This window comes from Phoxinus phoxinus (genome assembly GCF_949152265.1).
Source record: "Phoxinus phoxinus genome assembly, chromosome: 15".
Classification (NCBI taxonomy): Eukaryota; Metazoa; Chordata; class Actinopteri; order Cypriniformes; family Leuciscidae; genus Phoxinus; species Phoxinus phoxinus.
In genome coordinates, this window is record NC_136890.1 from 24872413 (window position 1) to 24884980 (window position 12568).

The window sequence follows — 12568 nt, forward strand, 5'->3', positions numbered from 1 at the left end:
ATTGATGTGATGAATAATTACAGGCTATACGTGTTGTTGCTATACCGCCCTATAGTTTTCCTCCAAAACCAATTAAAGTCACCAAGAAATCAAAATTGTCAATTCTTATTTTTTTCATGGAATATTGCAGTTCTTATTCCATCAGAAAAAATAATTACATTTTAATTTGACTTTAAGACCACCCAAAATTCACACTCTGATAATATGAAAATATATGTCATCCTTGTGCATTAACAGAGAAATTGACAAAAAACACCAGTGATGTCCATTACTGTTTATTAAAATATTAAAAAGACCAATAACAAAAATCAGGCTAAATACAAAAACCTGACTTGACCTGACTCACATGACTTGTCAAGTCATAACAAAACGCTCTCAAAACCAGTTTTAAAAATGAAAACAACACAAGTACAAAATAATGCACAGAATGCTGAACACACACTGAACAAATTTAACTATACATATATTCTCATTAAAAAAACTGGACCAAAATAATGTACAAAAATATAAAATACCTCATAATTTACACAAGCTGTGTTGCAAATACCACCACATCAATATATTCCATATCAACAAATGCTAATCATTGTGAAATTTGATTAAAAGCTGATATAATTCACAAATCTGTACTCCAACACAACTAAGGTAACAGAGCTTGAGTAGGGTCTTCATTTATATTCTGTTGCTCTCTCTGACTCTCTACAACACTTTGACCATCATTGTGGATCTCTTCATACCCCCTGCTTGACCTGAAGTGAGAAAACCTCTTTCTTCGTTTCATTAAGAGGACAATTCCTGCCACCACAACAGCGATCACAGTCATTACACCACAGGCAACACCAGCCTTTTCACCTCCTGACATCCTGGTAGATGACGAATCGAACATTGTGGCCATTTGATTGACTTCACCAGGCTTTGCTAGTCTCCATTGTTTGGTTCCTCCTACCCTTAACCAGGCCCGATCACCTTCTGTCATCACAGCTACGGTGTTTGTCGCCATCATGTTGACCAGAGGTGGTTTTGTGAATGGTGGGAGGCGAATAGGTTTTAACTGGCCACCGGTAAACTCGTCTGATTGGACACAGTACAATACCTGACAGCCATCGCTAATGGCAGCAAGATGTTGGCTGTACTGAGGTGGACAACGGTATTCGTCCCTTGCAAGAGGGTTGCCAGATTGGCAGCTAAAGAAACCCCCAAAAGGCACAGAAGATATTGTTCCGGCCTCGTAGTCATTGCTCAAACAAATCATCATGCCATTAGTCAGAAATACTTGTGCAAAGTAATTAGGAGGACAGTCATGAGATTTGGTCAATGGGTTTTGAAAAGATTGTCCGAATAGACCTCCAAAGAGGTATCCAGAGTATGGAGGGACTGTCTGATTTGTGGAACACCAGTAAGTGTCAATTTTTGCACTACGGACATAGTAAACATTTCCACATACACTGTGACAACAATCGAAAAATAACCAGCATGAATGACATTGCTTATGGCACTCGTATTTATTGTAACTCTGCTCTACTGTCTCCGAGTGTAACAAAGAGGAAGCATACGGTTGGCGGCAAGAATAGTCACCAGTATTCGGATTTTTTTGCGCAAGCTCATCACAGATGACATTTCCGTCTGCCGCAGACGGAGTGCATTTTTGGTAAACTCCACCAAAGGTCAAATTGGTGACTGGACCTTCACAGGATTTGTCATTTACATTGGCCTGAAAGTTGAAGTTTGGGGAATTTTGATCTACACATCCTGGAATGGTGTTTATATTGTAGTAGCGCTCTGCAGCCTTTTGGACTGACAAGGCCAGTTTTTGTAAAGTTGGAGCTGGAAGATCAGGAAATGCGGCTGGATTGACGAAATAGTGCAGTGGCATACCAGAACGGTCAATAGCCACAAGGTTGTTTTGCGTGCTCTCTTGCCACTTCTGCAGAGTGATGCCTTGGTAGAATAAAGCCCCACCGTGGCTCTGAACTATAGAATATGTAATGTTTTGCTGGTAAGTGAGGGTTTGAGAGGTTTCCTGGGTTTCCTTGCTACCAAAGTTGAAGTTAACCTTGTTAAAAAAGTTCAAGCCTGCTGATGCAGAGACAGAAGACTTGTCTGACTCACTGTTAGAGACATAAGACCTTTTTATATAGTCCTCTTGGACCAAAGTGGCACCGGCATCGATGCTTGTGATAACATGGGTACCATAATCAAGTATGAGTTTCTCTGACAGATAATTTGCTTGACGCGTTTGATTGTTCTCAATAGCGTCTGCGATTTCCACTATCTGCTGAGCAAAGCGGGAGTCCAGAGTAAAGTCAGGATATGCATTAACAGTGTAGAGATGGTTGCGTACCTGAGAAAATATAGAAGAAAAGACAAAACAATTCAAATCTAAATCTTTTTTACTCAAAAATTTTTAATATATAGGAGTAACTGACTGGGGTATAGCCTACATATTGTTTTCTCATTAATTTAGAGAAAATATAATCTTGAAAGGAAAGCAGTCATTATCAATGTTAATTAAGTTTATTCATTAAAGTAGCCTATATTAAATGAAATTAGAAAGGCAGATAAAGGCTATTTAAATTAAAAAGCTCATTATGTGAATGTATATTTTGTGTTTATATTAATATTAGTTAATGTAAAACATATTCTTGAACAGTCACATCCTCAGATGACGTGAACATAATGACCAGTCCAGATTTTCACTGAAATGAAACTGAAAGCGAGCGTAGCGCTTGCGATTAAGGTCAACTTCACTTACGCATATTGCGTAGGATTACGCTTCGTGATTGCGCTCCCTTTGACAAATAACAATTTAGCGTTCTGTGTTCATTTTATATCCTTTATGAAAGTTAATAATTGATGCATAATAAAACAATCAAAGACAGTGAACAATTAAGACTGTTAGTAGGCTACGCTGTAACTATTTTTGGCTATTTAAAAACTTTTCTGACTTAGCCTACCTGAACTCGTGTTGTTACGGAATTGCCTCTCACTTGGTGTGTTTTCATGCGCGTATTTTCTTCAGAGAATTTTCCGTTTAGTACAGGAGGGAAGGAAACGTCTGCATTGATGGATCCTGATGTGGAGCTTTTCTGTTCCATCCATGACATGATGGTCTCAGAGTGAGTTTCCACTCCGCTGGTTTTCCGTGGAATAACAAAGACTTCATCTGGGATGAGATAAAGTCCATCCTCTGTGGTCTGGCACTGGGAATAGCTCATGTTCATCACGCGTCCCATGTCTATGTTGCGCAGGTTATCCCACCCTCCACCTGGAAGCACCTCTAGTGCTGTTAAAGTTGAGTTTATACGACATTCGCGGAGGCCATTACTAGGACGAATAAACGCATTAGACTCGCAGACAGCGACGAAGATCATCAGTAAAGTATATAGACCCAATGGCTTCATGGTGGTGTGCACCTTGGAGAAACTCAACAGCAGTGCAAAATATGAAAAGACAATGCAGAAAAGCAGAGCGCATGTGGCGGAAGACAAAACTTGTAGTCCACTATAACATCTACAAAGACACCATCCATGCTTTCAATATGGAATTAGGCAAAGCTAGACAGACTTTCTTCTCAAATATTATTAACAGCAACTTAAACAACACACGCACTCTTTTTGCTACTGTAGAGAGACTGACAAACCCCCCGAGCCAGATTCCCAGTGAAATGCTCTCAGACAGCAAGTGCAGTGAGTTCGCTTCTTTCTTCTCTGAGAAAATCAATAATATCAGAAAGGTGATCAGCACATCCTTGAGTTGCACTGGGGTCAGACAGATCAGACCACAACCTGAGAAAGTAGTTACTATGTCTGATTTCAAAGAAATTGATGGCAAAATTTTAGAAGAAACCGTACAGCACCTTAAAACATCAACCTGCGCCCTTGACGCTCTTCCCACATCTTTCTTCAAAAGTGTGTTAAACAGCTTAGAAGCAGATCTGCTAGAAGTGGTAAATGCCTCACTTCTCTCTGGAAGTTTTCCAAACTCCCTGAAAACTGCAGTTGTCAAACCCCTCCTGAAAAAGAGTAATATGGATAAGACTATATTAAGCAATTATAGACCGATCTCAAATCTTCCTTTCATTGGCAAGATCATTGAAAAAGTTGTTTTCAATCAGCTGAACAAATTCTTAAGCTCGAATGGATACTTTGACAATTTTCAATCTGGTTTCCGATCGCATCACAGCACAGAGACAGCGCTCATAAAGATAATAAACGATATTCGCTTAAATACTGATACAGGCAAATTATCAGTGCTGGTACTACTCGACCTCAGTGCTGCTTTTGACACTGTTGATCACAACATACTTCTTGACAGGCTGGAAAACTGGGTGGGTCTTTCTGGGATAGTCCTAAAATGGTTCAGGTCATACTTAGAAACGAGAGGTTATTATGTGAGTATAGGAGACCATAAGTCTGAGTGGACATCCATGACATGCGGAGTTCCTCAAGGCTCAATTCTTGCGCCACTCCTATTCAACCTGTACATGCTTCCAATGAGCCAAATAATGAGAAAGAACCAAATCTCTTACCACAGCTATGCAGACGACACACAGATCTACTTAGCCCTATCGCCTAACGATTACAGCCCCATTGACTCCCTATTCCAATGCATTGATGAAGTAAACAGCTGGATGTGCCAAAACTTTCTTCAGTTAAACAAAGACAAAACTGAAGTCATTGCGTTTGGAAACAAAGATGAAGTTCTCAAGGTGAACGCATACCTCCACTCTAGAGGTCAAACAACTAAAAATCAAGTCAGGAATCTTGGTGTGTCTCTAGAGTCAGACCTTAGCTTCAGTAGTCATGTCAAAGCAATAACCAAATCAGCATATTATCATCTGAAAAATATTGCAAGAATTAGATGCTTTGTTTCCAGTCAGGACTTAGAGAAACTTGTGCATGCTTTCATCACCAGCAGGGTGGATTATTGTAATGGACTCCTTACTGGCCTTCCCAAAAAGACCATAAGACAGTTGCAGCTCGTACAGAACGCTGCCGCCAGGATCCTGAGCAGAACCAGAAAATTTGAACACATCACACCAGTCCTCAGGTCTTTACACTGGCTTCCAGTCACATTTAGGATTGATTTTAAAGTATTATTACTGGTATATAAATCATTTAATGGCCTAGGTCCTAAATACATTGCAGATATGCTCACTGAATATAAACCCAACAGATCACTCAGATCATTAGGATCACATCAACTAGAAATACCAAGGGTTCACTCAAAGCAAGGAGAGTCCGCTTTTAGCTATTATGCCAGCCGCAGCTGGAACCAGCTTCCAGAAGAGATCAGGTGTGCTCCTACAGTAGCCACATTCAAATCCAGACTCAAAACACTTCTGTTTAGCTTTGCATTTACTGAATGAGCATTGTGCCACTGTTCGATATTAAAGTTTTAGTCTGAGAAAGAGCTAAGAATGTGAATGCTGGGCTAAGGAAAGTGAAAAGAATGTGCAAGTAAATGAAAGAGAAAAGAAAGTTGATACAGGGAAGTCGTAAGAAGATTGAAAGAGAATAGAAAGTTGATAGAATTAAAGAATTAAAGAAGATTGAAAGAGAATAGAAAATTGATACAGGGAAGTCGTAAGAAGATTGAAAGAGAAAAGGAAGTTGATAGATGGCAAGTCGTAAGAAGATTGAAAGAGAATAGAAAGTTGATAGATGGTAAGTCGTAAGAAGATTGAAAGAGAATAGAAAGTTGATAGATGGCAAGTCGTAAGAAGATTGAAAGAGAATAGAAAGTTGATACAGGGAAGTCGTAAGAAGATTGAAAGAGAAAAGGAAGTTGATAGATGGCAAGTCGTAAGAAGATTGAAAGAGAAAAGGAAGTTGATAGATGGCAAGTCGTAAGAAGATTGAAAGAGAATAGAAAGTTGATACAGGGAAGTCGTAAGAAGATTGAAAGAGAAAAGGAAGTTGATAGATGGCAAGTCGTAAGAAGATTGAAAGAGAAAAGGAAGTTGATAGATGGCAAGTCGTAAGAAGATTGAAAGAGAATAGAAAGTTGATAGATGGCAAGTCGTAAGAAGATTGAAAGAGAAAAGGAAGTTGATAGATGGCAAGTCGTAAGAAGATTGAAAGAGAATAGAAAGTTGATAGATGGCAAGTCGTAAGAAGATTGAAAGAGAATAGAAAGTTGATAGATGGTAAGAAGATTGAAAGAGAAAAGAAAGTTGATACATGGCAAGTCGTAAGAAGATTAAAAGAGAATAGAAAGTTGATAGATGGTAAGAAGATTGAAAGAGAATAGAAAGTTGATACATGGCAAGTCGTAAGAAGATTGAAAGAGAAAAGAAAGTTGATGCATGTAAGTCGTAAGAAGATCCTTTTAAAAGAAAGATCTATAATAGCTACCGGTCGATATAAAATACGTCCGACTGTTTGCACTGTATTTTATTTTTTTATTTTATTTTCCAAACTGTGATTCAGGAAGATTTTATTAATTTTTAGAGCTGTCTGATTGGAAGAGATTTTGAAGGGGAACGGGAGAGCTTCACTCCGACGAGGCGAGTGAAGATTAGCTATACCATGGAGAGTATAGAGGTTCGCTGTTTGTTTAAAACAGCAAAAGTGAAACGTGCTCTGTGGGGGCCCAGTGGGGCAATACTGGTGTGGTACACCACCCCAGCAGAGGACGTCCCTGGATTAGGTCCAGTGGCACCGCAAACCTGCTCAATCGCTTCCATCTCAGATAGGGGTGATTATTAATTATCAAGGATGTCTGATTGGAAGAGATTTTGAAGGGGAACGGGAGAGCTTCACTCCGACGAGGCGAGTGAAGATTAGCTATACTATGGAGAGTATAGAGGTTCGCTGTTTGTTTAAAACAGCAAAAGTGAAACGTGCTCTGTGGGGGCCCAGTGGGGCAATACTGGTGTGGTACACCACCCCAGCAGAGGACGTCCCTGGATTGTAGGTCCAGTGGCACCGCAAACCTGCTCAATCACTTCCATCTCAGACACGGTTTTAATTATTCTTATTTCTTTTGATTATTTTAATTTCTTCTATGTAAAGCACTTTGAATTACCACTGTTTAGCTTTGCATTTACTGAATGAGCACTGTGCCACTGTTCGTCCGACTGTTTGCACTGTATTTTATTTTCTAAACTGTTTTAATTATTCTTATTTCTTTTATTATCTATGTAATTATTTTTATTTTTATTTCTTCTATGTAAAGCACTTTGAATTACCACTGTGTATGAAATGTGCTATATAAATAAACTTGCCTTGCCTTGCCTTGCCTTGTGGGGCACTGACTGCTTATCTCCTCGGGAATTTTTGTCTTCTCTTATATCTATTACGAAAAGGAGGTGTGGTCTTGGGAAATGTTGTTTTCATATTCAAGCTAAGACACTATTGTACAAGCTTGGTCAATAATTCCCAAATGAAGGAAACAGTCTGCATTTATTAGAAGAATTTTAAGAATGTGTTTTGTATAGACTGCACAAAAACAGTTGAAGACCAGGCAGCTAGACCCTTTTAAACCGCCAACCAAACCACACTGGTTAATTTTTTTTTTTTTTACAGCAGTGAGATCAGCTGTATCACTTATGTGGGTTTATGTCATAAGGCTGGGCTGATAAGGCCTAATTAATTTGTTAAAAAAAAACTGACAAAATAAATAAATAAGTAGGCCTACAAAAACTAGACACCTTCACTATTCATCTTCATTGTCATCTTAAATAACTGAACTCCAAAATTACAAACTTGTAAGCTAGTAAAGTATTTAACAAAAACTTTTTTACTTCAAGGTTTTACTGTTGAATATTGCCCAGATTTCAAGTAGCTTAACTTTTGGTTTTATTTTGTTGGGAATCTCCGAAGTTCTGCATGTTGTCCAACTGAGATCTGATATGTTTTATCTCTTGAATTACTTTGTGTTGTCGTCAGCTGAAAAAGTCAGCATGACGGTTTTTGTCATGGTAGGTGCAATATATATCTGTTATGTGTTGTTTTATGCTCTAAAAAAAACCACTTGTCCAGAAACACTTTTTAAATGTTAGCAAATTAATATGTCTGCTGCTACACCTGATGATAATGAAAGAGTTAGTTCACCTAAAAATATATTGTAATTTACTCACCCTCATGTCGTTCCAAACCCGTAAGACTCTTGTTCATTTTCAGGGGAAAAATAAGATATTTTTAATGAAATCTGAGATCTTGCTGTCCCTTCATTGACAGTCTACACAACTACCACTTTGTCGCTTCAAAAAAGTTCATAAAGAGATTGAAAAATGGATCCTTATGAATCAAGCATTTAGTCCAAATTTTCTGAGGAGACACGATCACTTTATATGATGAACAGATTTAATTTAGGCTTTTATTCACATATAAACTTTGATTTCTTTTTCATAAACAGTTTCATAAACAGAAGCTCAAGCCGATCCTGCTTGAGGCACGAGAATTAACCTAATTGGTTCTCGCACGTTCTTGTTTACCACAACTGATGTGTGTGTTGATGAATGTTTATATGTGAATAAAAGCCTAAATTCAATCTGTTCATCATATAAATCGATCGAGTTTCTTCAGAAAATTTGGACTAAATCGCTCAATTCATACAGTTTTACAATCTCTTTATGAACTTTTTGAAGCGACAAAATGGTTGTTGTGTGAACTGTCAGAGTGGAGGGGCAGAAAGCTCCTAAATATTCAATATAAAAAAATATTCATTTGAGTTCTGAAGATGAACGAAGGTCGTACGGGTTTGGAGCAATATGAGGGTAAGTAAATGATGACAGAATTTGTATTTTTGGGTGAAGTAACCCTTTAATACACTCTTAGTACAAAAGCTGTCACTGGGACGGTGCCCTTTAAAAAGGTGAAAAGCTAGTGACATGTGAAGGCATGTGAAGACATGTGAAGGCCAAGTATGGTAACCCCACTTGTCCTCTGTATTTAACCCATCCAAGTTAGTAAACACACATTAGGAGTGCACACACACTGCAAACCGTGGGGACACACTCCTGGAGCAGTGGGCAGCCATTTTTGCTGTGGCACCCGGGGAGCAATTGGGGGTTAGGTGCCTTCCTCAAAGGAATCGAACCCACAACCTTTGGGTTGCCAGTCTAACTCTAACCATTAGGCCACTACTGCCCCCTGTATACTGTGTCCTATTTAAATACTAATATGTAGCAATTTAATACCAATAGCCTATGTACCTTTAAAGTACTAATATGTACGAATTCGTACAATTTGTCTAAACCCACGTGATGGTTAGGGGCGGGGTCAGAATAGGTAATTCGTACGAATTTATACGAATTTGGCAACTTGTAAAATATGTACAATTTAGCAAAAATCATACAAATTCGTACGAATGAGGTTGTATGAATTGGTACGAATTAGCCACCTCGTTGGCACAGGAAACCAAGTCATGTTTTCAAAGTTCAATGAGTGCTTAAATGGAATTTCCAAAAGTTCACAAGGATCATGACCAGAGTTGGTTGTACTGCATAAGTAATTAATTACTGTAATTTAATTACCTTTCCATTGAAAAAGTAAAGTAAGGGATTAGGCTACTCCTAATTATTCTGTAATTTAATTACAGTTAACTTTCGTATTGTTGAACTGGTTGAGATTGATATGGGATTTAAAAAATAGTAAGTAGCCTAGCCTAATGCAGTACAGAGAGTTTAGGCCATCTAATCGCACTGTTGAAGATGTAGCCTAATAATTAGTAGGCCTAGTTAGTCATTTTTTAGAGTAACTTAGCTAACACTGATCATCACATAAAATCTTTGAAAGACATTCAGAGTCAGCCTGTTTTAACATAGCCAAGTTAACAAGATAATAGGCTAACGTTAGGTGTCCGTGCCTCCGTGTAGTCAACTTAAAAAATAATAACGAAGTAGCCTAACACGTTTTCAGTTGCCGAAGCAATGTGTAGAAAGGTGCTATTCGCAATCATCCATGATTGAGTGATTTAATGAAAGTGTTCACGGAGGGTTAAACGAGTAGTAGGCCTAGCCTTGCTTAATTAGAGTAGCCTATAGCAAGCTATTCGGCTGGTCATATCATGATCTCAACAGGAAACCCCCATGAGGAGACAGACGCACTCTGCGTGGAATGAAGATATTGTGAAAAACACTGATGTAGGCCTACTAATACTAGAAATACTCTGAATCAGCTTTTATTATATTCGGGTAGGAATCCCTTTCATTTACACTATAATAACGCGTACACTTAGGCTATTTAGATGTTAGTTACCCATGACCTTAAGGGTCACCTTTCTGCTGGGGTATCGCCGTATCGGCACAATGGTGAATACTTGTGGTTGATTGTTGTAATGTGTATGCAATTCCTCTATTGTCCACTTGATGGTGGTAGAGGACAGCGGTAGTTTGAGCACACCGTTCGTTTTTGTAGTATTTCTTGGAAGTAATTATTTTTGCATTTAAATATTTTGGTAGAAACAAAAAAAATATTTTAAGATATATTATTTCACATTTAAAGTCTCTTTTAGGGTATTTTATATACACTTACTTGGAATTCTTTTGACAGTTATATTACTCATTACTAGTCCTAGTGAACTTTACCCTCAGAGAGCTAAATCCTGTGATTTACAAGAGTGTTATAAGTCCAGTATGTCCCGCATGGATGCCCTCATCAGCACTTTTTGCTGATAAAAACAGCTATACTGAAAAACACTTCTGAATATGTGTTCATGGATGTTTTATGAGCAGTAAGCGTGATGTTCCTCTGTTTATGTGTGAACAATGCTAGTTCTTAACAAAGCCTTTGCGTGTCTTGTGTTACCAAACTGTAGTATGAAAAAACAAGGAATATAACTTGGGTGATATAACTTGCTTAAGTGTGTGTCGGAGTGTAAGTGTAAAAGCCAAAAAATTGTGCCAGCTGTGTAAACTTCTGCTGACCGCACTATGGCTATGTCAGCAAACTGTATAGATCAAAATGTACCAACGGAGAGACTCTGGAAGCTGAGAGATTTCAAAACAGTTCAGATGGGTGTTGAGCTCTGCCATGGGGACAGAAGTTGGAATGAACAACAGAGAAAGGAAACAAGGAGGGAGGAGGAACAGAGGGGGAGAGAGTGAGAGAGGAATCCACAAGGTTGAAAGCGAGGGGATTCAGGTCCCTCATTCTGTGGTCCACAATAAAATCCCCTTAAATATTGAACAATAGATGAGGAGCCTGAGGATATGAAAGAGAAAATCAATGGCATTCTGGTTTAATTGGCTGATTTATTCTCTAATCTTTGCTTTTGAATGTGAGCAGGTGAGAGAGAGCGTATTTAAAGCTTGAAGCACATACCCTCATGGGTGGATTGCAAAATTTTAAGGGTTGTATAGAAGATAAGCTTAGTATTAACTCATTTAATATTATGAACTCGTCTCTCATTCTTTAAAAACAAACAAAAGTTTTCTTTATGAAAGCAGAAGGCATTGCACTGGAATAAACGAAAAAGTACAGCGACAAGATTTATACGTGTTGACATGAGACTAAAACCTTGGGATGCACAATATATCAATAGACAATATTAGAGACTTTTTTGGGCTATATCATGTGCATACTAATAACTTTAAATTTAATCTTTAAAAACATGAATAATATAACTACTGCACGTTAAATGTAATCTTTGACAAATCTTAAAATAAATATACATTTTTCATACTATAAATGATATAGTTTTTATTTAGTATTTATTTAATTTTTTAGAATTTAGAATTTTAACTAATTGTCAACCAAAAAATAAATAGGTATTTTATCTGTATTTTATAATTTATCCACCTAAAGCAGGAGTCCAACCACTAGAACCTTGTTAACCCATTGTACTGAAAATTTTATTTTGAGTGCTCATATAAAAAAGCAGGACATTTCTGCTTTTAAACCCTCTGAAATGTCTTCCATTGTAAATGTATTACGTTAAACATAATGTCTTTTCTTGCAGCCTAAGGCTAGTCAAAATGATTGCCCGCATTAATGACAGCATCTCATGGAAGCTTTCCACAGATTTAAAGTTATACTTTACCCAGAATATTACATAAAGTGAGCTCACTGCGTATGTACACGTCTGTATTCTGTGAAAAGTTCTAAACTTAGTGTTTAACATCCTCCGGATCATACTGTTTTGTTATTTTATGTTACTGATTCACATATCTGCTGCAGGCATTTTTGCAACAGTCGGAAGTTACAGCTTATAAACTCTGTGTCTTATTAACTGTCCCAAGTACTGTATGCCTTAAACGTATATGAGTGTGTATGGTTAGCTAGGCTACTAATTCACTTTTGACTGACCAGTCAGGGCTATAACCATAAATACTTGCCCTGTCCCAAACGATACCCTCAGCTTTTGCTGTCGTCCTCAGCGTCAATACTTTACCAAATCCAGTTCCAATATCAATCAATATGCATTTTTCTAACTATGTTTTTTCCCACCCCATAAAAATATTTAGTCACATGCTTGCTATTACACTCTTCAGGCGAAACCTTGTCTTTGGTCCTGGTAACAAAGGCCACACTGCTGAATTATTGGTTAACTGGAAAGTTTTTTAGCTACTGCCTAACTGAGAATACAGCAGATGACTCCATCAGGTCCTCTTTCAACCTTT

General features: G+C 37.9%; 1 protein-coding gene across 1 annotated transcript; it reads right to left on the reverse strand.

Annotated features, from left to right (window-relative positions):
• Nucleotides 1–493: 493 nt before the first annotated feature.
• Nucleotides 494–3404, reverse strand: mpeg1.2 (macrophage expressed 1, tandem duplicate 2). The gene is made up of 2 exons (XM_079636954.1): nt 2955–3404; nt 494–2341 (listed from the first exon to the last, which is right to left on the reverse strand). The coding sequence occupies exons 1-2, from the start codon at nt 3399–3401 to the stop codon at nt 641–643; spliced, it is 2148 nt and encodes a 715-aa protein (XP_079493080.1). The 5' UTR covers nt 3402–3404; the 3' UTR covers nt 494–640.
• Between the last annotated feature and the right edge of the window lie 9164 nt (nt 3405–12568).

What these genes read in the sequence shown, in the direction of transcription:
- mpeg1.2 (XM_079636954.1), bottom strand. Translation starts at nt 3,401, where the DNA reads ATGAAGCCATTGGGTCTATATACTTTACTGATGATCTTCGTCGCTGTC. An exon ending in CCGTAACAACACGAGTTCAG is followed by an intron (nt 2,342 to 2,954) that starts GTAGGCTAAGTC and finishes ATATTTTCTCAG; the next exon opens with GTACGCAACCATCTCTACAC.